Source organism: Elgaria multicarinata, chromosome 6, assembly GCF_023053635.1.
Source record: "Elgaria multicarinata webbii isolate HBS135686 ecotype San Diego chromosome 6, rElgMul1.1.pri, whole genome shotgun sequence".
Classification (NCBI taxonomy): domain Eukaryota; kingdom Metazoa; phylum Chordata; class Lepidosauria; order Squamata; family Anguidae; genus Elgaria; species Elgaria multicarinata.
The window spans coordinates 20,608,881-20,636,189 of NC_086176.1; the positions used below are offsets into that span (position 1 = coordinate 20,608,881).

Consider the following 27,309-nt stretch of genomic DNA (forward strand, 5'->3'; position numbering starts at 1 on the left):
CACGCATGGCAGCTGGGAGGAGGCACCACAAATGGATGAATCCCATTTATGTGGGTTGTTTCCTTTTATGTGGAATTGGGTTGACTGCTCGAGACTGACTTTAGGAATTACAATGGCCACCAAAGGCCAATAAGTCTGGCCTCCCACCTAAGGCATGCTGGGAGTTGTAGGCGTAAACCTGGGTTTTTATTAAATTCTTTAAAAATATTTTAAACCCCAAAATTCATATTTTTAGATTTTTTCTGATCCATGTACACGAAGACCTTTCTGGGTGAACAGTATTAAGGCAGTACCATATGTGGAAGTGAGTAAACATTTCAGGACATACGTGACACACACATACTTTCCGCTTTATAGGTAGAGATATATGATTCTTTCTCATCCATCCCATCCCCTGCTTATGAGCACAATCCAGATAAAGTCAAGTAATATTAAGCCTGATTCTTTTCAACAGGACAGTTAAGTACATGTTTACCTTTTCCCAATGAAATCAAGGGCACTTGAAGGCTTTAATTTTTTGTAAAAATAAAAACAAAAAAACTGGTGCCCCATCTACATACCTATTAAGGGAACAGAATCTGAGGTGGCAGGCATTATCTCTGCTACAAGCAGCATGAAAACCGTCAGGGACAGGAGAACAGTAATACCTGCAATAGAATTGTGAAGGAAACAAAAGATGAGGCAGGAACTGCATTCCTGAATGCTTTCCATTTTAATTATGATAAATTATGTGTGTATTCAGTACGTATGTAATTAACTCTTACATATTAATCTTAGGCCGTAGCTAGACCTAAGGTTTATCCCAGGATCATCCTGGGTTCATTCCTGCCTGAGCACTGGATGCCCTGTGTGGCACTTAGATGAACAGGTTTGACCCCAGGACAATCCTGGGATAAACCTTAGGTCTAGCTACGGCCTTAGTGTTTTAACTTGAGAGCCCTTAGTAAATCAAGGATTAAGAAAAATGTGTGCTTTGTGGTCTAGCAAAAAAAAAAGTTGATTGAGAGCTGTTTCACATATTACAGAAAATATAATGGCTATTCCGACATTATCTGAGTGACAGCAATACTCGCAGCCTGGCACCTTTCCACACTAATACTTTCCAAGTTCTGAGAGGGTGACACTGGCATGGATAGGAGCCATCATAGGGGACCCTTCCCATATATAGTTTGTGGTTTCTCAGTGCTAATATGTCTTTGACACCTCTGAGGTAACATAAGAGGTGAAACAGACTGTAGGAGTGTGTGTGTGTGTGTGTGTGTGTGTGTGTGTGTGTGTGTGTGTGTGTGTGATATTTTGAATGCTCCACCACAGGTAGAAAATTAGCACATCAGGTGGATGATTATACTAAACTTATATATGCCTGCCCAAGACTTGAGATCTGTTGGAGGAGCCCTTCTCTGCATCCCACCAGCACAACACATACGGTATACTGGGACAAGGGAGAGGGCTTTCTCTGTTGTGGCACCCCGACTGTGGAATGCCCTCCCCTTGGAGGCTCGACTGGCGCCAACGCTGATTTTATTCCAATGCCAAGTGAAAACATGGCTTTTTAAACAAAGCCTTTAATGGTTAAATCCACTAAGATGGCACATTGTTTTAACTGTTTTAATTGTTTTTACTGCTTTTAAATTATATATTGTTTTAACTTGGTTCATGGTTTAATTTGTTTTTAGCTGTGTATATTTATTGTTTTATACTGTATGCTTTTATATGTACGCCGCCCTGAGAACTTAATGATATATTAAATAAATAAATAAATAAATAAATAAACTTGTCTCTCTGATGTGTAAGTTTACTACATAAAGGGAACATTTTTCTACATGTTCAAAATGAAGCCATGTCACCCTCACACCTCCACCTGTCATCCAGAATTATCCACTCTCGGTTAATGTGCATGTTGGCTCCAAATTCTCAGCTCTTACCCAAAGATATTTTCTCTCCAGAGTCAGCCGGCAGCAAGAAAACCAGCAACGCTAAGCCTGATATAAGAACACAGGGAATCAGTAAGTTCAACCCATAGTAGAGGGTGCGGCGGCGCATGGTCACTGTGTAAGTCACATCTGGATATGGCTCTTTACAGCACTCATAGTACAGCTCATTCCTTTTTCCTGGGACACCTGCACAGAACAAAATTGGAAGCAATGACTCTTGCTGAATTAGTGAAGTCAGTGGTCTCCCCCCACCCACCCGCTCACCACTCTACGCCCTCATTCTCCATTAATGTGTCGAGTCAATTCGCACCAAATCATGAGTTGCGAGGCTTAACTGAGTTTTTTGTTTGCAACATCCGAATGAATTTATTTATTTATTCATTCATTTATTACATTTATATACCGCCCCACAGCCGAAGCTCTCTGAGCGGTTTACAACAGTTAAAAATAGTAAACATTAAAAAGTATACAAAATTTAAAAACCATCAGGAACATAAAAACAACAGTATAAAAACAACAGTATCCATTTAAAAACAATAATTCTGGGGTCCATTAAAAACAAACTTAATGTTGTTAAATGCTGTTAAAATGTTAAAATGCCTGGGAGAAGAGAAAAGTCTTGACCTGGCGCCTAAAAGATAACAATGTTGGTGCCAGGCGAGCCTTATCGGGGAGATCATTCCACAGTCGGGGGGCCACCACTGAAAAGGCCCTCTCCCTTGTTGCCATCCTCCAAGCTTCCCTCGGAGTAGGCACTCGGAGGAGGACCTTAGATGTTGAGTGCAGTGTACGGGTCGGTTCACGTCGGGAGAGGCGTTCCATCAGGTATTGCGGTCCCGAGCCATGTAGGGCTTTATAGGTTAAAACCAGCACCTTGAATTGGGCTCAGAAACATATAGGCAGCCAATGCAAGCAGGCCAGAATTGGTGTTATATGCTCAAACCTCCTTGTTCCAGCTATCAATCTGGCTGCCGCATTTTGCACAAGCTGCAGCTTCCGAACCGCCTTCAAAGGCTGCCCCATGTAGAGGGCATTGCAGTCATCTAATTTGGAGGTTACCAGAGTATGGACAACTGAAGCTAGGTTATCCCTGTCCAGATAGGGGCGTAGCTGGGTCACCAACCGGAGTTGGTAGAAAGCACTCCGTGCCACCGAGGCCACCTGAGCCTCAAGTGACAGATGGTTCTAGGAGAACCCCCAAGCTACGAACCTGCTCCTTCAGGGGGAGTGCAACCCCATCCAGAACCGGTTGAACGCCCCCATCCGATCAGAGGAACCATCCACCAGCAGCATCTCAGTCTTGTCTGGATTGAGTTTCAGTTTATTAGCCCTCATCCAGACCATTATCGTAGCCAGGCACCAGTTCAGCACATCCACAGCCTCACCAGATGAAGATGAAAAGGAGAAGTAGAGCTGTGTGTCGTCAGCGTACTGATGACAGCGCACTCCAAAACTCCGGATGACCGCACCCAACGGTTTCATAAACTATGTTTTGAGCTAAGGTAGCAAACCACAATGTGAAACCATGGTTTGATGCTTATTTGCCAAATTGACCATTGCACTGTAGAAATGGGAGGTGTGAGCAAAATGAAAAATGAAAGCATTAAAAGAGATCTTACTGGGGCTTCCCTAAATATATCTTCCTTCCTGCCAACTGTGACTGGGTTCAGACAACACAATAATCAACAGTGGTTTAAATAGTCAACGGTTGGTTATTTAACCCATCATGGGTTATCATGTTAGCTGCATTCGGACAACACAATAGTCAGTGGTAGGTTAACAGTCAACTCCAGGGTTGAATATAGAGGGGGTACTCCCCACACAACATGTTCCTACACAACTGTGGAGTGGTTGGGGCTAGCTTTGAGTGGACTAATAGTGAACTCAGCATTTGACTGACACAGCCCACGCCCCACTCCCTGCCCTCCCTCAGTCCTCTCGGTGCTTTCCCAGCAGCCTCTGCACGGTGAAATCCAAGGTGGCTGCCATTGCCAAACAGGAAATGACATGGCTCCAACCCCATTGGCTTCTACACGACTGCAAGTGCACCGTCAAGTGCTTGTCAGGGGGGAAATGGAGGGCATGGCAGTGCATGGGTGGCTGTGAGCAGCCGATCCTTTGGCGCACGCACTGAGGGCAGGATGGAGAGGCAGGCATAATCTATCTAGGCAGATTTTGGAATCGAGTTGTGCTGGCTGTAGCAGAGCAGCTGACGTGGTTTTGGCCGCTCTTGCCCGGGAACTCTGAAGCAAGCCAAGATAGTCCACTCAACCCTGAAAAATAGTCCACTCAACCTGACAGACAACATGCTAACCAACAGTTGTGCAGATAGTCAACTCTGCAGAGCGTTGGGTGAATCCTAACCCACACCACTGTGTATTATCATGTCATGTAAGGAGTACCCCCTAGACAAACAACCATCGAGATGAGTATTAGCCCACCGTTGACTATCATGCTGTCCAAACTCAACCTGTCTGTCCACTGCCCTGGACTTCTTGCCCACTGATCTGTTCTTGTATGCTCAGCAGTGTAACTTAGGTGTTAAAGCAGTTCCCAAGTTTAAAGCAATAGAAGCCCAACAGTGCCCGCCTATGATATTATTTCTTCATGCCACCAGGTCTGGCCAATCCAGGCAGATGCCTCTGGAGCATGAGATGGTAACTAATTCCCTAGATCCCAGCTACTTTCCCCTATTGTAGGGGCTGAGAGATCTATGGCTTGCCTAAAGCCTATTTTTAGAATGTTAATTTCATTATCCAGGCTTCATTCATATTACACGTTGCCAAGTGTCCAAAGTATTTGGATGACTTTGAAGATTTTGCCCTTTAACACCCCTTAGTTCTTTTGCCCCATTCATTCTCACAAACTCCTGTGAACGCAATAATTTCTAGTATCTCAAGAAATGAAGTGAAAGCTCTCTTAAGGAGCTACTGTAACTCTTTAGGCATTTGATTGTGTACACTTACTGAAAAATAATTATACCAATCTATTATCCAGTCTGAAAATATCTGGTGTAGATTTCTCCATTATGACAATTATCAACATTCTTTAAAAAATGTCATAAGAATACAATATCCCCTATTCCTCTGGTCAATTTCATTATGGGACTGTAAGATGTAATTGGACATTCTTCAAGCTCTCCATCAGATTCAGACAACAATCAATAGTTATTATAATGTTCAGTGGTACACTATGATGAGTTGCAGTTCTCAAGCTGGTTATAGCAGCACTGAGCTGAATTTACACTTTTTGTTTTGTTTTTGCATAGAACGAATGTTACTTCTGTTTTTCATAGGTTTTATGGCATCTCTCTTGATAAATGTATGTTACTTTCCATCAGGGCTATGCATTCTCCAAGCAAGCCCTTGGAGACATGCCTTGGTAAGCTCACCAGCCTCAGCAGAAATTGCAGTGCAGTCTGGAGGCAAGGGGCAAGCCTGAGGAATCTCTGAGGCCAGGGTTTAAAAAGCTGTGCTGTTCCTGCCACAGAGTCTTCAAAATAACACATGCTGGAAGAGGATACCCAGCTTTTGGGAACCTGGCCAAAATGCCAGCTTTCAATGTGGAAAAAAAGCAAGATGAATACTCAGCTCTGTTGGCAGTAGCCAGAAAGAGAATGAAAATTAGACTTTCTCCTTTCATCCGGGAAGCAGCACTGATGAGTCAAGGGACAAATTCTGAACATTTGTTGTTAATGAAAAATGCCTTAAAGGGAAACATTACTCTTAGCTCTTTTTTTGTAAATGTAAGATCAGGGTCCATACTTTGGCCTCATGTGTAGATCCTACATGCAACAGTCTACTCAGACTGGTGCCAACTGTCAGATGCTTAAGTCCAAAGGCTGGCAAGTATCTTTCAGTGGGCAGAAGACTACCAGAATGTCAGTCATTCTCTTGACCAGCCAGTTGGATTGATGAGAGAAACCACCACAACCTGGCAGTTTCTCTCAGTTGCTCAGACTGAGAGAGAAGAGCCAGTCTCTGTTCTCTGGTGTTTCTTGATTCCCTGAACCAATACGATTCTGGGTCATGGGGCTAATATCCCCAATCTGACCTGCCTGTAATATCTCTTTCTATCCAGCAGGTGGCACAAGGTGCAGGTCGCAAGCACCTGACACACTGCTTGACACAGGTGTGCATAGGTCTATGACTGTGCCTCCTTCCAACTAGTCCTCCTTTAAGGGCAGAAGTGATTGACAACAAAGGTCCACAAGAAAAATAACTGTGTTGCACCATAACAAAAATTTCAAAATTTGAAATCTGCTGATGGGCAATAGCTTTATTAGGACCAACAAAAATGTCCTAAAAATAGTGAGCAAGTTTTCAAGTTCTCCAGAACTCTCCATCAAATAGGAAAGCAGGAGCATGGAGTTTGAGCAAAATGCTGGCTTGATGTTGCAGCCAATAACAAAATGCAGACTTCGTGGCTACAATGTCACGCCAGCATTTTTCTCCCCCAGCTATCTCTTACTTCGCCTAACAACCAGCCTGAGGAAGAGTTCTGGGGAATTTGAAAGCTTCCTCACTAATTTGTAACCTTTTCGTTGGTCATAACAAAGCTATTGCCCAATTGCAGGTTTAGGAGTGACTGAAGGATTCTTTCACATGTGATGCAGGAACACACAGATATGGTGACTCAGTGCATCTCTAGTCCAAACAGGAAAAATGCCCAGAGTAGAAACCCACAAAGAGATATAGGTGGGTAATTTTCTTAGGAAAGGCAATTCCGCCATGTCACAGCCTGAGCACTAAGAATGGTGCCCTTAGGTTGAAGTGTGCCTGCAATTTTAATTCAAGAAAAAAAAGTGTCTCAGCTAACAGGACTTAAGGAAACACACGTTTAAATTCATTAAATTTCTTTACAAAAGCCAACTTACCCACTAAATCCCATTCACCATTTGATATGTAATTGGAAATATCAGCTTCAAGCATCTGCAGATCAAGCAACCAGCCGTTGTGTGTCCATGAACCAAATTTCAAATTGCATTTTTGCACATCAAAAGGAAACCAACGGACATCAATGTAACATGTACTCTTCAAGATACCTGTAATTAGAAATATGTTTATGAATTTTTCTAAAGGAAAAAAAAAAGATAAGATCTTCAGGGCAAGAATGAAATGGGATGAAACTGCACTCATATCCATCTGTTATTAAGAGTTCAAGGGAGCAGACAGCTTTGAAATGCATTTCAAATTGATCTGCTAACAAACGGTCCCTGTGATTTTGAGTTTCAGTCACACTCTTCAGAGGCACATCAGATGAAAAAGCTGATTGAAAAAAACTATCTAGAGCCTCAGTTAAGCTGAATGGAGTTTATGCCTCCAATATACAGATCTCAGATTCTTTTCCTTCAGCCGCACACATCTAGTTAAGGGATTGTATGATATTACCCATCGCACTGCTGCAAGCAAAAGTGATAGCAACAGCAAAATTGCTAGCTGAAAAAGTCATTCATTCTGCCAAATGGATGTTTTATAACACCGTAGGAGAGAATGCTGAAGATTTGTGGTGTTCCTGATGGCCAAGCGAAATGAGACCTTTGGTTTAATTCAGCTGTTTGGGACTTTCTGTTTGTCTGTAACACACTACCTCTCACAGGGATGGGGAACATGTGGCCCTCCAGATGTTGTCAGACTTCAACTCCCATAATCCATCACATAAGTTATGTGAACCGCCCAGAGAGCTTCGGATATGGGTGGTATACAAATGCAAATAATAATAATAATAATAATAATAATAATAATAATAATAACAACAACAACAACAACAACAACAACAAAAACAACAACAAGGAGAAGAACAACAACTATGATGACTAGGGCTGAAGGATAAGAAAGTTAACATAGGGTGACCATATGAAAAGGAGGACAGAGCTCCTGTATCTTTAACCTTTGCATAGAAAAGGGAATTTCAGCAGGTGCTATTTGTATAGGATGACCATATGAAAAGGACAGGGCTCCTGTATCTTTAACAGTAATGTAGAAAAGGGAATTTCAGCAGGTGTCAATTGAAGAGGGTGAAATTCTCTCTTCATCACAACAGTTAAAGCTGCAGAAGCCCTGCCCTCTTTTGTATCTGGCGACTCTACTATAGCTAGTGTAGCTTTAACTGTTGTGATGAAGAGGGAATTTCACCAGGTGCTGCATGCATACAAAGGACACCTGTTGAAATCATAGAATCCTAGAATAGCAGAGTTGGAAGGGGCCTACAAGTCCACCCCCCTGCTCAATGCAGGAATCCATCTTAAAGCATCCCTGACAGATGGTTGTCCAGCTGCCTCTTGAATGACTCTAGTGTGGGAGAGCCCACAATCTCCCTTGGTAACTGATTCCATTGTTGTACTGCTCTAACAGTCAGGAATTTTTTTCTGATGTCCAGCTGGAATCTGGCTTCCATTAACCTGAGCCCGTTATTCCATGTCCTGCACTCTGGGAGGATCGAGAAGAGATCCTGGCCCTCGTCTGTGTGACAACCTTTTAAGTATTTTAAGAGTGCTGTCATGTCTCCCCTCCATCTTCTCTTCTCCAGGCTAAACATGCCCAGTTCTTTCAGTCTCTCCTCATAGGGCTTTGTTTTCAGACCCCTGATCATCCTGGTTGCCCTCCTCTGAACACGCTCCAGCTTGTCTATGCAACAGTTAAAGATACAGGAGCCCTGTCCTCCTTTTCATATGGTCACTCTATTAACATCCTCCAAAGATACTACCTCCCCAGCAAAAAATGTACAGGTAAGCTTGCAACATGAAGACCACAACCCATTATTCTTTCAAACCCAGCAGATTTAGCATTCTGCAGTTTTTAGAGGCTTGCTGAATTTCTACAAGATTTTGATTCCAACATTGTAAGTTTTGATTCCTAGCGAAGATCTGGCTGCCCGAAACTTTAAAGACTGCCAATCAGAGAGAGAGAGAGAGAGTATTTCCTCTCCTCTGTACTGCTAGAGCTGCTTCCTCAGCCGAATGCCAGAAGGAATGGGAGAGAAAAGGAGGGGAGAATTGCAGTGCCCCCAGGCCTTCCCTGGCTGAAGAGGATGATGCAGTAACCAGCAAGCTGTTACTTTCCTAGCTATGGTTTGTGTGTATGTCTTGCTGCACAATCCTAAATATGTCTACTCAAAAGTAAGCCCCACTGAGAATTAAAGGACTTACTCTGGGGTAAATGTGCAGAGAAAATATGCATCTATTTAATTATACTATTGTGACATTAGTCAAAGGCACAATCCTGTGCATGTCTAGACAGGAAAAAAATCCTACAACTCCAAGAATCCCCTAGCCAGCGTGGCTAGCTGGAGCATGCTGACAGTTGCACGGCTTTTTTCTTTCCAAACATGCATGGGATTGCACCTTAAGTGGGTTTAAAATGTAAAAATCAGAACAGGTGTGGAATCTTTTAAAAAATATTATTACTCTAGCATCAGGAATGTAGCAGCTGTGCAGTGTGGAAGGTATACTAGGAGGGAATCTACATGTCGTTGTGAGGGCGCTTACATGCGCCCCCAGTGCGCCCCCACAACGACTGTGTAGACCAAGAAAGAAGAGACGGAGGAAGAGGCGGAGGAGGAGGAGGCTGGGGAACCGGCCGCGTCCTTGCCGCCGCCGCCGCCATCGCCTCCCCGCCGGCCTCCTGCTGCCGGGCTAAGAGCCACCCGGGTCGGAGAGCTCGGCTTCCGCTTCCGCCAAGCTCTCCGACCTGGGTGGCTCTTAGCCCAGCAGCAGGAGGCCGGCGGGGAGGCGGCGGCAGCGGCAAGGACACGGCCGGTTCCCCAGCCGCCGCCTCCTCCGCCTCTTCCTCTGTCTCTTCTTTCTCGGTCTACACAGTCGTTGTGGGGGCGCACTGGGGACGCATGTAAGCGCCCTCACAACGACATGTAGGTTCCCTCTGAGCTCCCCAAACCGGCTCCTATTGGGGCCTTAGGTGCACACCCTAATGAAATGAGCTTCGCCTGCCTAGGCTGGTGTGTATATACCACTCTCTTGAATGACAGAGTTCTATACAAGCAAGTAATTACTCTTAACATCTGTAAAATACAGAGGATTCGCTAGCAAAGTGAACGAAGAGAAGCTTGATATATCTGCATCTTGGAAGGAATACGGAACATTCACAGTTGCGTTTAGCTATTGCTACTTCAAATCCCTCTTTATTTCCACAGATAAGGTAAGATTTGGAGCAGAGTTTTCACTAGATCCACGAAGCATGCTAGCCAGAGTTGTGTCTTTAAACCCATATCTGCCCCAAACATGCATTCCTTTCTGCCTTTGTCTTTGATTTAGTTTGTTCTCCTCAAGGGACTGCCTGCTCTGGCATAAATATTTCATGTGACACTAGTCTAAACTACATACAGGATTAATATTTATCACATGTTGTTTGTTGTGTAATTATCTCCTGTTCTGCTGGTTACGAATAAAAGCAGAAAGGGGGAAAGAATAAGATGTCTCAAGAATGCAGTTTGTTGTGCAATGTGTCAAGGTGGACAATTGATTTATTATTTGTTATATCTCCAGCTTCCACTGGCTGCTTTGAATTTGCATAGACTTAATTAAATTAAGATATTACATGCTAGTGGTTGGTTCATCATCACTTGATTGGCAGGCCAGGGTGAGGTAGGCTAAGGAGTTGGGGCAGCCTTGCCTGGCTCCGGGCTACGTCCATTTCCTCTTCTGTACTGTCCTCTCTCTGGAGCAATGTATAGGATCACATTGTGACTTATTCAATGGGTCTTTAATGTGAACATAAGAAGAACCAAGGATCAGACCAAGGGTCCTTCTAGTCTAGGATTCTGTTCACACAGTGGCCAACCAAGTGCTGACCAGGAAGGAGCCCACAAGCAGGACACACGTGCAACAGCACTCTCCCACCCATGTTCCCCAGCAACTGGTTTACTTTGGCAGAGTTTTAAATCATTAAAATGCTGCAGGTTGCAACACGCCTGAGAGTAAGTCCCACTTTCGTTTGAGTAGACATGCATAGGATTACACTGTCAAGGTTTTCTCATATAATTGAAGCAATCTCAGGACACCTATATAGCACATTTATACTGTAGATTATGATGACAGAATAATTGCTAAAAATGTAATGCACTGGGTATTCACCTCAGTGCCCATTTCAGGTTTTTGAGGGCCCTTGGGCAAGATATCCTCAATGGGACCCCTCCTTCAGTGAGTCTCCCTTATCACCACAAATGTCATTGCTCTTCATCCTCTGACTCATCATTGCTATCATTTGCTTGTTTGACAGGCAGGGAGCCTTCTCCTTCTCACCACCACCATTGTCCAGGCTACAGTGAGAGGCAGGTGAACAAGCAAGTTGCAATGGTGAAGAGGAGGATTCACTCCAGGGGACTCTAGTCATTGGGCCCCTGCCAGCGTGTGGGCCCTGGGCAGATGCCCAAGGATGCCTACTGTTGTGTTTCTTAAAACCTCCTGCCTTCTTGGGAGACAATAACAAGGCCTAAGTAATCCACAAAGCTTTATTCAAGCAATAAACATCTCTTCCCACCTGAAAAGTATCTAATCTCTAGGAACTTTCCCCTAGGCAAAACTATGCAAACTAAGCACAACATTGTCCTTTCAAGAAGAATGGAAAGCCCTTTCCCAAAACACGTTAACTTCAGAGAGACTAGTTCTCAGGCAGCTTCTGACGGGACACCAGCCAGGCAGACTTTCTCTCTCCTTCCTTTAGCTCCACCTGTTTTAGTCTGTGGCGTACTCTAGGATCAGCTAACCTCTCCGTGCTCTCTCCCTTGGAAGAATGTTGGCTTCCCAGTGACTGTGTATTATTTGCCCTTGATGCGATAAGCTCTGGAGAGGGTTCACTCCCAGCTGGTGAAGACCCCATGAGAGCTTTCTTCCCCACTGGTACAGGCTGGCCTGTTTCTGGCGCCGACTCCTCTACTTCAGAGTCTGATTCTGATTGATCACCTGAAACACCTTCTTCCAACCCAGGGGGTCAGGGCTAGACATGACACCTGCCCTGATTTACTTTATCTGGCTGTCAAATTTACAAAAGGAGCCTCTAATTGTTGGATACTTGTAAAGATCCAGCCTTCCTAAACATCTTAAGCAAGAACTTCATTGAACTTTTGTGTCACTGCAATTAAAGCACGCATGGTAGCAATACTGTGTATAACTTAAGCCTTCTAATCCAGATCAATATATATTAACTTCCTATCCTTGGGATACTTAATTTATTAAAATATACGTTTTTAAAGGTGTCTTACCTGGAGGTATATACTGGCAAGCTCCTGAATAGTTTACCAGAACATTTGTATGAAACGTTGCATCAAATCTCTCATCTGCACTAAAATATACAGCAGAAAAGGGTTAACTGGATGTTGCTTAGAGCTTGCATTTCTCATACAGCAAAGGATTGAATCTGTTGTTGTTGCTGTTAGGGCTGCCAACTGACTAAAGAGCACTGGCATAATTCTTTGTAAAAAAAATATCCCTAGTGAAAGTTCCAGAATATCCAAAATTGGCCATTTAACAATGCATTATCATAAAATTACTTTTGAATAATCCACAAACAGATTTTTCTTATTTGCAGGGCATTCATGTAGAATTAGTTTTGAAGCTTGGATTTTATGTATTTTGATATACTGAATCTTAATTTTACTTCACCTGACTGATTAACAATGGGATTCTTTTCAATGGCTGTTCTAATTGATAATAAAACCCAGTACAATTGTCCAAATTGTAGGAAATTAGGCTTGAAACAACTAAGACCTAGATTCTAGCTAGATGCTGATTACCATAAACATGTCAAATTTCAGATAGTCAGAAATGGCCAATACTGCATATAGCAGTGTTGTTGTGGTGGTTTTAAAAAAAACAGCAGCCTCGTCTGCTTTCTCCTTTTGTACCCTATAATGTACCTTTGTGTTTTTCTTTCTTGCCTCTTTAAATACATCAGAAAATTCAAGGGAATAGCAGAAACAAGTTCTGTGAGAGGTTAGGAATCGCTAACAGAATTCTCTCTATCAGGCCCAGCATCAGTACCTGGCATAATCAAGCAAATGCAAGAAATTTCTGGAGTCCAGTGCAAAGACAACCTCCTTTTTACATGCATACATGCATAAATATAATCACTCAGTGCAGTAAGGAGAAGTGATGGGCAAGGCAGTTTTCATGGCGAACAGCCTGATTTCATATATGTTTCTGTGCATACATGTACTTGCAGATTTGTGCAATCATAGAATCATAGAATCATAGAATAGCAGAGTTGGAAGGGGCCTACAAGGCCATCGAGTCCAACCCCCTGCTCAATGCAGGAATCCACCCTAAAGCATCCCTGACAGATGGTTGTCCAGCTGCCTCTTGAAGGCCTCTAGTGTGGGAGAGCCCACAACCTCCCTAGGTAGCGGATTCCACCGTCGCACTGCTCTAACAGTCAGGAAGTTTTTCCTGATGTCCAGCCGGAATCTGGCTTCCTTTAACTTGAGCCCATTATTCCGTGTCCTGCACTCTGGGAGGATCGGGAAGAGATCCTGGCCCTCCTCTGTGTGACAGCCTTTTAAGTTGTCGTGCCTGTATGCCAAAGGAAAATGCTTCCTTAATCTCAATGCCTTTGGGTTTGTCTTTACAATGGTAGTGAGACCACCAAAGTTGCAGCCACTGCTAATTTCCTTAATCTATTTGGAAAAAGAAAGATGATAGTATAGTCAGTGACTGTAGTACCTCATGTAGCACAGTAAAGATATTAGGGGTGGGACCCAGAGGCACTGAGAATAAGGGTGTTAATGGTGGCCTCCATTACCTTGTGCCTAGCGCCAGGCTGTGGATATACTGGGTACCTGGAGCTTTGCTCTGTTTCCTGCTTGCCACTGCTGGTCCCCATCCAACCCCAGTAAGGTTTGGGTGGGCTTACCACCAGAGAGGTGTTTGTGGGCCCTCCAGGGTATCTTGCCCAAGGTCCAGTCAAACCTGGTGCTGGTACTGCTCTGTACCCTCACCAAACTATGTTTCCCAGAGCTCCTTGGGGGAAGACATAACACTTAATACTGGTAGAAAACCAATATAATATTTAATTTAGATATGCCTTCCATTTTCAAAATTGTTTACTGTGGTTTATTACCGCTAGTATTATACAGCTCCCAGCCTAATATTTAACTAATTAATCTGAATATTAAAAATATATATTTGTATCCCACCTTTCTGCAATGACAAAGCAGATTCCAACAACAACAACAACAACAACAACAACAACATATTTATTTGTTACCCACCTCTCCCAATGGATCGAGGCAGGGTACAACACAAATGAAAGACAGTATACATTAAAAAAAAACACATAATAAAGCATGGATAAAATCCAGATTAAACTGAATACTAGCACAGGCATAAACAATAACATCTCCAGAGGGGTATGCCATATCAAGCATCGTTAACCTAATTGCAACAATTTCCAATTCATATCCTTCTCACTGTCCAAAAGCCATCCTAAAAAGATGTGCCTTGTATAGCCACATAAATAAGAGAGAGCAGCATGAATACACTTCCTAGGACAAGTCATTTCAAAATACTGGGATCACCATCAAGAAGACCCTGTTCCTTCCACATATTTTCTTAGTTGCTTCATTGAGGGGATCTGGAGCAAGGATCTCAAGAATGATTTGAGAAGGCAGGTGGGCTCATAAGCACCAGAAAGCAAGGGCACTGTGGCAAGGGAAAGTTCGTATATTGGAAGCTCATGGGCAGGTCTCCCATTTCTTTAATTGAAGGATCATAATCTGAAGACTAAGCCAATCCAAGAAAAGTTTCTACAAAAAAAATGTTTTGGAAAACAGGATGGTTCTCAGCCAAATTATACATGCAGATGAAAATGTAAAAATTAATGTGGCTTGTAGAGAAACAAAGCTCATCTCATTGTTTTATTTGATAGTTTTATTTGATTTCTTAAGTCATTGCAATAAGCTTTATGGGAGCTACACCAATTTCCAGCGATTTTTCAACTTGCTCAGTTTTGGAAATCCAGCCTCAGACATGTCTTCCTTACCTGTTGTACAGAAGAATGTCTGGCACCCAAATCTGATCAGAAGGAAATCTTAAATTCTGAACTCCAGGATATTCATACTGATCCCATGACAAATATGCATCAATCCAATACTGTGGAGAAAGATAGTTTTGTTAATAAAGTCCATGGATGCAGGCAAATCTGTTCCAATACTTTCTAGGTCATCTAGTACAATTTAGATAATGTTGCAATATGAATGAATATGAGTAATCACAAACATCAAAAGACAGTGCCAGTGATAGGAAGCGACTATCATGAGGATGTTTATCACTGATATGGTACGGTGGAATGGACTATCTAGAGCATGGGTGGGCAACCTGTGCCCCTCCAGATGTTTCGGCTTATAATTCCCATCAGCCCTAGGTAGCAGCATAGGAGTTGTGGGCCAAAACATCTGGAGGGCCACAACTTGTCCATCTCTGATCTAAAGCAAAAGGTCCAAGTGCTACAGTTTTGGCTAAATATCACTCTATTCAGTGCCAGGATTCTCATCTCTTCTGGTTTAAGTGCACGATTGCACAAATATGCAAGTGCATACATTCACAGAAACATCTCTGTCCCCTGAGGCTCAGGTGGCCTCAGTGGCACGGAGTGCCTTCTACCAACTTTGGGCGGTGGCCCAGCTATGCCCCTATCTAGACAGGGATAGCCTAGCTTCAGTAGTCCATGCTCTGGTAACCTCCAAATTAGATTACTGTAATGTGCTCTACATGGGGCTGCCTTTGAAGACAGTTCGGAAGCTGCAGCTTGTGCAAAATGCAGCGGCCAGATTGATAACTGGAACCAGAAGGTTTGAACATATAAGACCAATTCCAGCCTGCTTGCATTGGCTGCATATACGTTTCCGAGCTCAATTCAAGGTGCTGCTTTTGACCCAGAAAGCCTTACATGGCTTGGGACCACAATACCTGACAGAACGCCTCTCCCGACATGAACCTACCCGCTCACGGCGCTCTACATCTAAGGTCCTCCTCTGAGTGCCTACTCCGAGGGAAGCTCGGAGGATGGCAACAAGGGAGAGGGCCTTTTCAGTGGTGGCCCCCCAATTGTGGAACAATCTCCCTAACATTGTTATCTTTTTGGCGCCAGGTTAAGACCTTTCTCTTCTCCCAGGCATTTAACAGCATTTAACAACATGAGCTGAGTTTGTTTTTAATGGAAAAAATCCATTATCCCCAGGGCCGGATCTACACTACTGCTTTAAAGCGCTTTAAAGCAATAGTGTAGATCCGGCCGAGAACAGCTGTTTTTTTTATAAGATACTGTTGGGTTTTGGTTCTTTATGTTTTTAAACTTGGAATATTTCTTTTTAATGTTTACTGTTTTTAACTTTTGTAAACCGCCGAGAGAGCTATAAATAAATAAATAAATTATAAAATCAGGCTCCTAGTCATGGAAAATGTCCAAGTTCACACAGAAAAGTGCTCATCTTCTCAATGCTAGCAGGACATTTGTCTATTCCCACTTCTGAAGGAGCAGAAAACAGAACCAGAGAGAAAGCTGCTTAGACTAGAGGATGTCATTTCCAACAACTGAGGGCAACCAAAATCAAACATGAAGTATTTGGGACAAGGACTGAACCCTAATTTATGGAGCTTTGCCCCTATACAAAACTCTGCACTCCGGTTCTGCACTAGCAGTTCCACACCCACACTCCTCCGAAGATGTCAAGAATAACACAGCAGCAAGTTTTGACAGCATTATGCATTTGGCCTCAGATTTAGTTTGGCTCAAAGTGTCTTGTGGAAATTACTTACTCAGCTCTCTAAAATCAAGTAAGAGCAAATCATGATTTAAAGACCATAACCAACATCATTTTTAAATATACCAGAATTTATTTTCTTCCTTCACCCTTTTTTTATAGATAAATAATAAATGTTCAATAATTAATGTTCAATAACATTCAGCATTTATGTGGAATAATGGCAAAATTACTTACCATCTGCAGCCAAGCATTTGTTATCAAGACCTGGTTCTTTTCATCCTTAAAAAAAAAAGGTGGGAGGAAAAATAATTTAAATAAACAGGTTTTATCTAAGTATGCACAGGTTGCTGACGGTGTCTGTGTGTGTGCTATAAACAAGTGGAAACAACAATACAATGTTGCAGTATTGAGTGCTCTTATTTACACACACACACACGTAGAATAATAATAATAATGATGTAAAATGCCATTTTCTGGCATTGTAAAAATGTTCAGTTGATGAAAAATTATTGATAGCAGTTCCTGAATGCTACAATGAAATATATATATATATATATATATATATATATATATATATATATATATAATTCATTTTAAGTGAGGAAGCATTTCTGTGTGACAGAATCCAGTCAATATTTATTAAGTGCTTAGCTGTAGGATATTACACTATAAACTATTTTTAAAAATTAAAAAGGAACAGCAAAATAAAATCAATAATACAAGTTCCAAATGAAAAGCATAGACAAAGATAAACACTTTTAAGGCCCATTGATTTCAATGGGAGAAGTAAAGATGCATTAAACATCTTGCCTTGGTATCGAAATAACATTAAAAAAAGTGCTCAACATTTGGCTAGAGGGCACCATTAACACAGAAGTAAAAGTATGATCCATAATCCCTTGTGTATACAGCTCACAGAGGTGTGCAAGTGGATCTTTTCACAGCTCAGTAAAGCCTCGATTCTCTTCCTACCTCTCCTGTTGACTCCACTGCAACATGTCTAGATATTACTCTCAATGGGAAGTCTGAGCACATCTCCCATACATGAATCAGTGGTGAGGCAAAGAGGCACACAGGCTACTTGTAGAGTAAGGGGGCAGATTTTAGGCATGTGGGATGAGTTTTACTAGAACCCCGAGATCCACTGACCATAGACTGGTGCAAAATAGTTGCTCAAGCTGGTGGAGAAACACTACAAATTAAGAAGCAGCTGCCCACTGAGCAGATGCTCACCTCAGGAATTTCTGATCAGTAACATAACCTAGGTTTTAAGTCCTTTCACACAAAAATCAATGTCTGGTCCCCCAACCCCTGCCAGGATTCTTTTTCAGCAACCTAATTTAGGGGTGTGGGGAGGTATTTTTAGTTCTTGCTATTAGACAACTGGGAGAAGGACGCAGACAAGCTGGAGCGTGTTCAGAGGAGGGCAACCAGGATGATTAGGGGTCTGGAAACAAAGCCCTATGAAGAGAGACTGAAAGAACTGGGCATGTTTAGCCTGGAGAAGATGGAGAAGACTTAAAAGGTTGCCACACAGAGGAGGGCCAGGATCTCTTCTCGATCCTCCCAAAGTGCAGGACACGGAATAACAGGCTCAAGTTAAAGGAAGCCAGATTCCAGCTGGACATCAGGAAAAACTTCCTGACTGTTAGAGTACTACGACAATGGAACCAGTTACCTAGGGAGGTTGTGGGCTCTCCACACTAGAGGCCTTCAAGAGGCAGCTGGACAACCATCTGTCAGGGATGCTTTAGGGTGGATTCCTGCATTGAGCAGGGGGTTGGACTCAATGGCCTTGTAGGCCCCTCTGCTATTCTATGATTCTATGATTCTACTGCCAACTGCTGAGAGATCTACCAGTAGATCCTGATCTACCTTCAGCCAACTCCTGTTGTAGAGGAGCAGCAGCTGATGCATCCATATATGAAAGACATACGTGGGCTCTGATACATGTAATGGCGAGGTCTGTTGCAATGGGCCTGGCATTACATGTGTCCAGCAGAGGAGAAGATGGACATTAAAGTTAAAGGTTTCCTCTGAGTCCTACGAGAAATCTATCTGCATGTGCAGCTCTGTAAACTACACAAATAGGACGAGATGAATAAATCTACCAATATACCCTTAAAGGTAGCCTAAAAATCATTTTAAATAAAGAAATAAAACTCACTGTATAAACATTTCATGATATGTCGGCACAAACACAAAAGCTATGATAAACAAGATGATATGCTATAATTTAGAAGACCAGCAATTATTCCAGGGATGACATAAAAAGTAGGCATGGACACCCCAGCAAGGGCCCACTGACAAGAGCCTCCTGGAGTGGTGAGGAGGAGCATAAGATACCACTGCCTACTTACTCTCTGCTTGTCAAGCAATCAAGGGGTAGCAATGGTAAGAAAGAGAAGGAGCAAGTAGACTCACTGAGGGAATGAAGGTGTCTTGCTCAAGGGCCGTCAATAACCTAAAACTGGCACTGAATTAAACTTACATCTTCGTAGTCTTTTGCTGCCTGTGAGTATTTACTCCAAACCATAAAAACAGAAACTCTCTGTATAGTGAGACTTCGGCTGTTTCTACACCTGCCTTTTTTCCAGGGATCGTCCCGGGGTCATCCCTGTGCATGCAAATGACACACAGGGGATCCTGGGAGCAGGCAGGGACGATCCCTCCATTTTCCTGGGATAATCCTTAGGTGCAGAAAGAACTTAACTCAAATATTAGGGAAATGTATATGGTATAGCTGTCGTGGAACAGTACCACCTCAAAATGTACATTTGAGATGTCACAGGAAATCCTGGGTCCGTTGTTAAATTCTTTTTTAAAAGATGTGAGCCACAATAAAGCCCAGTGAGTTCAGTGAGAGGAATAAGTCAATGCTTAACAGAGCAATCGGATGCATGTTTACTCAGGAGCGCAATGCAACTTTTAATCGCAATTAAATGGGCATAGGATTGCAGCCTAACTCTACCATTGAAATCAATGGTGTTTAACACTGGTTGAGTTATATCAATAATGGTGTCTCTCAAATACACCCACCACACATTCATCAGTAGTTCTGGAATGAATTATTGGGATAGGCTCATACCAGTTGTATCCTGAGTTCAGGATACATACAATGTTTCTGTTTAAGTAGATCATACTCTACCTGCATCTTAATTAAAGACTGACATTGTGGCTCTTAGTTTGCTCTCTGTATTTGCTTTCCTATTTATATTAATAAATTGTTTTTCTTTCTTTTTTCTTTCTTGTTTAAATTCTTTTCTCCATGTTGGACCACAGTTTCTAAACTGTAATAATATTTCCCATACATTCATTTGAATCAAGTGTTAATACCATGTAGCCAATTACAACTTATTTCCCATTGGTATTTCCCCTGCAATTTCAATTCCAGCTTTGGAAAAACTTCAAAGTGTATGTGAGCTTATTCACATGCCCAATTACCTCGGCTTTATTAAGCATTAATTCACTCTGGCACCACTTTCATTTATAATGCAAGCATGGCTCAAAAGGTTCATGTACTCCAGCTTTAGCTGCTACTATTCCTACATTTTACAACAAAATCCTTTTAAGAACTTTTCCCAGCATTCCTACTTTCATTTACAGGAAGATCTCCACCTTCCAGAAAATAGATATCCACGTAATCCTGTGACGGACAACCTCAAGGGAACAGGGGAATTTCAGGACACAAGCAAAACCTTGGCATATTTGCTTAGTTCTCACCAAGGTGGTAAATTTGCTTCTGAGTGATATACCAGGGCAGGATCTACATTACTGGTTTATAACAGTATTGACAACTCTTGGGGCCCAGGACACATTCCATATACTGTTTTCAAACCTTTTTCAAAGTGTTATATCCTTCTAGGTGTAGATCTGGATTCAGTCTTTACTAGGGTACTCACAGTACTGAATACTACTCCAAACAAATTATTATTATTATTATTATTATTATTATTATTATTATTACTTTATATAGCACCATCAATGTACATGGTGCTGTACAGAGTAAAACAGTAAATAGCAAGACTCTGCCGCATAGGCTTACATTCTAATAAAATCATAATGAAACAATAAGGAGGGGAAGAGAATGCAAACAGGCACAGGGTAGGGTAAAACTAACAGTATAAATGAATGACCGAATGACTCCTTACACATATTTATTACATAAGAACATAAGAAGAGCCATGCTGGATCAGACCGAGAGTCCATCTAGTCCAGCACTCTGTTCACACCGTGGCCAACCAGCTGTCAGCCAGAGACCACTTCCACCCATGTTCCCCAGCAACTGTTGCACAAAGGCTTACTGCCTCAAATACTAGAGATAGCACACAACTATCAGGGCTAGTAGCCATAGATAGTCTTCTCTTCCAGGAATTTATCCAACCCCCTTTTAAAGCCATCCAAATTAGTGGCCATCACTACATCTTGTGGTAGTGAGTTCCATAATTTAACTATGCACTGTGTGAAGAAGAACATTTGTATGTAGAGTGGCTACTTACGAATTGCCAAAAAAAGCTGAAATGCGTCACCCCGCCCAAAAAAATCCACCAGACAAAAGAAGTAACTGATTTGCAAAAAATCTGCATATGTTAACTTATATGTATAGATGCACATTTAGAAATAATTGTTATAATTTCATCAGAAATATATAAACTTCTCCTGCTGACCTTCAAAGCTCTTCACGGTCTAGCTCCTGCCTATCTCTCCTCTCTCATCTCACACTATTGCCCCGCTCGTGCTCTCCGCTCCTCTGATGCCATGCTTCTCGCCTGCCCCAGGACCTCCACTTCCCTTACTCGGCTTCGTCCTTTTTCTTCTGCTGCCCCTTACGCCTGGAACGCTCTTCCAGAACACTTGAGAACTACCAACTCAATCACAGCTTTTAAAACTCAGCTAAAAACTTTTCTTTTCCCTATAGCTTTTAAATATTGAGTTTGTTCTGACTCCATACTGTTAGCTTCACCCTACCCGGCGCCTGTTTACACTTCCCTGTGCCTGTTTGCATTCTCCTTCCCTCTTTATTGTTTACTACAACTTTATTAGATTGTAAGCCTATGCGGCAGGGTCTTGCTATTTACTGTGTATAATCTGTACAGCACCATGTACATTGATGGTGCTATATAAATAAATAAATAAATAATAATAATAATAATAATAATAATGATGATGATGATGATGATGGAAGACTGTGACCAGATGACCTGTGTGCCTATCTGTTCAGTCTACTGTTTGGGTGCTAACTGCTGATGCACAACAATCCTTATGGTTCATTAACTTGGAATTGGAAAGGCCTGCCCTTCAAATACAGGACACCTTCAAAGAGAGGATGGTCCACTGGTAGCCCTTTAAAAGAGGATACATGGCCACCCTATACCCAAGGAAGCTAACAGCAGCAAATTTCACAATAAAAAATAACGTGAACAAAGTCTATAAACCATCTAAAGCTCAAGTAAAAATATATAAAAACAGCAAGTAGTTTAAACATTGTTAAATTAAAATCAAAGACCAGCTGAGAAAACAAATAGCTCTATAAGTCAAATGCCTGCTTAAATGAGAAGGAGGTCCTTTGAGTAGTGTCGTGTTTCTCAGAAAACTCCTGCTTTCGATGGGAGGCAAATGATGAGGCTTGCTAAGTAATCCACAAAGCTTTTATTAAGCAACAAATGTCTCTTCTAACTGAAGAGAGTCTAACCTCTTGGAAACGTCCCCCTAGGCAAAACTATGGAAACTAAGCAAGACAATTGTCCGCTCAAGAAGAATAGGAAGCCACTTCCCAAAAGCCGTAACTTCAGAGAGCCTGGTGCGGAGGCAGGTTCTGGCATAATCGAACTGACTTTCTCACGCCTTCCTTCCGCCCCGTGCATTTGAGCTTCCGGCGGATCCTAGCATCAGCTAGCTTGTCAGGATGCTCACCTCCGGCAGAAACCTCACTTCCCACTGAACGTGTAGGATTTGGCCTTGAGGAGATAAGCTCTGGAGAAGACTGACTCCTAGATGGGGAATCGCCCGTGAGAGCTTCTTCCCCCACTGGTACAGTTTGGTTGGTGTCTGGCACCGCCTCCTCTAGGTCTGAATCTGATTCTGATTGATTACCTGAAACACCTTCTCCCAAAATAGGGGCAGTAGGGTTAGACATGACAAGTAACTTGGTCCTATGAATTGTGCCCATTTGCCCCCAATAACTGGACCTGTCTGCAGCATTCTGAAGCAGTGGGGATTTCTGAACAGTGTTCAAAGGCAGCCCCACGGAGCACATATTGCAGTAATCCAAGCATATCAAAGAGAAAACTTCTCCCTATGCTCTCCCCTCCCATCTTTTTTGTTTTGCTTATCCAGCTTGAAGAAGAGTGCTGCTGACCTCAAAGGCTTGTACTTTTTCGTTATACATAGTTATTCTGCTATGAAATGCTAGTACTATTATTCCAAATTCCTAAAAGAATTTATTTATAAAGCTACTGTGCTACTGTTGCTCTTTGTGAATCAGACCTTTTTTCCTCCTAGAAGGTAACAACTGCTACCCTTTCCTTTTTTCTTTTTAATCATTCTCTTTATTGCTTCCTCTGGTTTAAGATGAAGTAGCACAATGATTCTATCTCATCATTGCCAGCACAGCAGATGTGTGTGGATAGCAATAAGAACTCCTCTGACTCAAGGTCACTGCGGAGCTCAGCATTGAAAAACACACACAAACATTTGTAAAAGCCTTTCAAGTTGCCCAAATCCTCAGTGCAATGTTATTTTCTGTAACCCCAGCTCCTGCTGTCTTGCAGAGGTCTCAGTCTGTCTGGCTGATGAAGTGGGCTAGAGTCCACAAAAGCTTATGCCAGAATAAATATTATTTATTTATTTATTTATTTATTTATTTACTTATTTACTTATTGTGCTTTTATACGGCCCAATAGCCGAATCTCCCTGGGCAGTTCACAAAAATTAAAACCATATAAAACAAACAGTATAAAAACATGATATAAAATACAATATAAAAGCACAACCAGGATAAAATCAGCAGCAGTACAGAAATACAAATTTAAAACAGCAAAGTTAAAATTGAATTTATACACTGTTAAAATGCTGGGAGAATAAAAAGGTCTTCACCTTGTGTCTGAAAGAATATAGTGTAGATGCCAGGCGAACCTCCTTAGGGAGCTCATTCCACAGCTGGGGTGCCACAGTAGAGAAGGCCCTCCTCCTGGTAGCCACCTGCCTCACTTCCTTTGGCAGGGGTTCATGGAGAAGGACCCCTGAGGATGACCTTAGGGTCCAGGCAGGTACATATGGGAGGAGGCGTTCCTTCAGATAGCCTGGCCCCAAGCCGTTTAGGGCTTCAAATGTTAATACCACCACTTTGAATCGGGCCCGGACCTGGACTGGCAGCCAGTGAAGTTTGAAAAGGACTGACGTGATGTGGTCTCGTTGGCCAATATGTTTGTCTTTGCCACAAAGCTCTTTGCCATTTTTGCCTTAACAGACTAACACAACTACCCTCTGGAAATTAGGACTACCTGTCACTAACGCCAAAAACTAACCTGAGGTCAACAGCAGCACTAGAGTTTTGGGATATCATACCACTCGCACATGGAATAAAGCCACAGCTGACCACACACCTTAGAAGAGAAAGACGACCAACTAAACCAATACTATGCTGCTAATGAAAAGATTGCATGCAGATTACCTTCCCTAAGAAAACACTGGAAAATGTTTGAATGTTTCCTCCATGTTCAGAACTATAGAATAACGCAGAACAAGACATCACAGAGATGTGTAAGTTGCCAAAATCAGCACCCCTCAAATCTGCTTGATGACATGGAATGAAACAGTTGGACTGCCATGACATTAAAATGCGCAGAGTCTCCTCAGCTCCAGTTCACTGGGTGCTGCTTGTGGGGGTGGAGGAAAAGTGGAAGACAGGGATGTCATCTTGTTTGCTTTGTTTGGCTATGTATTACTGGGGGGTGGAGCGGAGGAGGACAGAAGAAGAAGAGATACAAGACTGTAGCCACTTATCTCCTATCATAACATATGAATGAAACCATCAACTATGTCATCTCTGTCTGTCTCTTCTGCCAAGACGCTTGTTCATGCACTGGTTATTTCACGGTTGGACTACTGCAACCTTCTTCTCTCTGGCCTTCCTTCTTCTCAAATCAGTCCATTGGTTTCTGTCCACCACTCTGCCGCTAAGATCATCTTCCTGGCTCGCCGCTCTGACCATGTTACTCCACTTCTGAAATCTCTCCATTGGCTTCCAATTCACTTCAGAATCCAATATAAACTTCTCCTGTCGACCTTCAAAGCTTTTCATGGTCTAGCTCCTTCCTATCTCTCCTCTCTCATCTCACACTATTGCCCCGCTCGTGCTCTTCGCTCCTCTGATGCCATGTATCTCGCCTGCCCAAGGGTCTCTACTTCCCTTGCTCGGCTTCGCCCATTTTTCTCTGCTGCCCTTACGCCTGGAAAGCTCTTCCGGAACATCTGAGATCCACAAGTTCAATCGCAGCTTTTAAAGCTCAGCTAAAAACTTTTCTTTTTCCTAAAGCTTTTAAAACTTGATGCTGCCTGGACTTTATACTGTTAGTTTTACCCTACCCTGTGCCTGTTTACCCTACCCAGTGCTTGTTTGCATTCTCTTCCCCTCCTTATTGCTTTACTATGATTTTATTAGATTGTAAGCCTATGCGGCAGGGTCTTGCGATTTTCTGTTTTACTCTGTACAGCACCATGTACATTGATGGTGTTATATAAATAAATAAATAAATAAATAAATAAATAAATAATAATAATAATAACAATAATAATAATAATCCTGGGGCCAGTGGCACTGTGGCAGGGATACAAGCCAGGGAATCATAGGGAGGGGTGGAAGGGAAGGAGAGTATAAGGGCTCATCTATACCAAGCAGGATATTGCACTATGAAAGCGGTATATAAAAGGCAGGAGCCACACCAAGCAGGATATAGCAGTATGAAAGTGGTATATGTTATGTGTCAATGGGCCCCAACAGCTGTCAGTGCACTTCAATACCACTATAAAGCAGTAATGTGGCTCCTGTCTTTTATATGCCACTTTCATAGTGGAATATCCTGCTTGGTGTAGATGTGCCCTAAGACTCTTTCAGCAATTCCAGTGAAGTAATGGATTCAGTTGTCCCGAGTTAGAGTCTCTTGATTCAAAATGTGTTGGGCCTTACTAATCTAACTTCCCCCTGTGCGTATTTCAGGCTTCCTTTTCTTTAATTTTTAATGTCAGAGATAAGCCAACATGTGGAGAAGGAGGATTTCAAGTTGTCAGTTTTGTTTTCTCTCACATTAGAATGCTTTTAAATCTATAGTTCTTTCTCTCCCCAAAAGGAAGGACTTTGCGAATTCTGGGTAAAGAATAAAGAAGTCATGGGGCGCCTGCCCCACGAATTTAACAAGCGCTGCCCAGCTGGCCCTGTACTGAGAGCTGGCCTGGCTAAGCACTCGGCAATGCACACTTTCCAGAGGCCCCTGGATTTAGAGGGCCTTTAAGGCCACGATTGGTGTGGGTGGGGAGGCAAAGCATGCACAATTCTCCCAGAATGCTAATGGCTGCCATTAGGGTGGATGGGAAAACATGTGATTTTCTCTGCTGTGGGGTGGGGGTGAGAAATCCCCATGGCAGACAGGAATGCCCCCAGCTTCAAGGTGCAGTGAGGACACTAGGGGTGTGCACGGACCCCCCGCTCCACTTCACTTCCAGATCCGCTCCGCTCGGAGCTCCGGATCCGGATCGGAGCTCCATTTTCCCTTGAAAGGAAAGCATTGAAAGCTAAAAAAGTAAACAACTTTTTTTTCTGTTCAAGTTAGAAACCTCACGTTTGGCACCATGACACCTCATGGACGTATACACAAGCACGCCAAGTTTCAAGGCAATCCCATCATCCCCTGATTTTTGGGGAATTTATGAAAATCGGGCACCCCATTCAGACCCCTTGGGATAGCTCCGTCAATTTGCACGTTAGAAACCTCAAACTCGGCACCATGACAGCTTATCCATGACGCCCAGACTCAAGGCAGTCCCATCATCCCCTGACCTCTAACGTCTCTCTAACCTCTAACGCACCACCCATAACCCTAATTCACACCCCTTTCGATAGCTCCGTCAATTTGCACGTTAGAAACCTCAAACTCGGCACCATGATAGCTTATCCATGTGTCCATGTATAAGAATAGAATAATATATTTAAGAATATTACTAAATGTAGGGAAATGGGACAAGAAGTGTGTGTATGCTTTCCCCAAAATGCTCAATCTGTGGCTGTTGCACTTCACAAAAGCAGTGCACACAATCAGGCTTTAAGAGAGGGGAGGGGGGAAACGAACCAACCAAACAAACACACACTCCAAAATTTAAAAATAAAGTTTATATTAAATCAAAGTAAGGGAAAAACACAGAGCAAACTAAGCAAAAAGTCAGAAAGAAGCAAACAAACACACATGCCAAGCTAAAATCCTAATCTATCTCCAAAGTACACAGCAGCAGCTAGCTAAGTAGACCCTCTCCCAACGAACGCCAGACCCACAAGACGCTGAGAGCTCAAAGATCTCAGGATGACTCTGCCTTAGTCCCCCCCCCCTTGAACGCTGGGATTGGAGGATGCTTCATGAGGAGATCAATTCTCATCAGGATTGGGAGTTGAATG

At 42.7% G+C, this 27,309-nt stretch overlaps 1 protein-coding gene across 1 annotated transcript in view; it reads right to left on the bottom strand.

Moving 5' to 3' along the window:
• The window catches only part of LOC134400659 (neuronal acetylcholine receptor subunit alpha-7-like), a 113,043-nt gene that overhangs the window by 32,848 nt on the left and 52,886 nt on the right, over window positions 1-27,309 (bottom strand). Inside the window, exons 3-8 of the mRNA XM_063129121.1 lie at window positions 16,881-16,925; window positions 14,924-15,033; window positions 12,150-12,229; window positions 6,811-6,978; window positions 1,926-2,120; window positions 561-647 (exon numbers count right to left, since the gene is read on the bottom strand). Of these exons, the coding sequence (XP_062985191.1) occupies window positions 561-647; window positions 1,926-2,120; window positions 6,811-6,978; window positions 12,150-12,229; window positions 14,924-15,033; window positions 16,881-16,925 (685 nt within the window). The remainder of the gene's footprint in view (window positions 1-560; window positions 648-1,925; window positions 2,121-6,810; window positions 6,979-12,149; window positions 12,230-14,923; window positions 15,034-16,880; window positions 16,926-27,309) is intronic.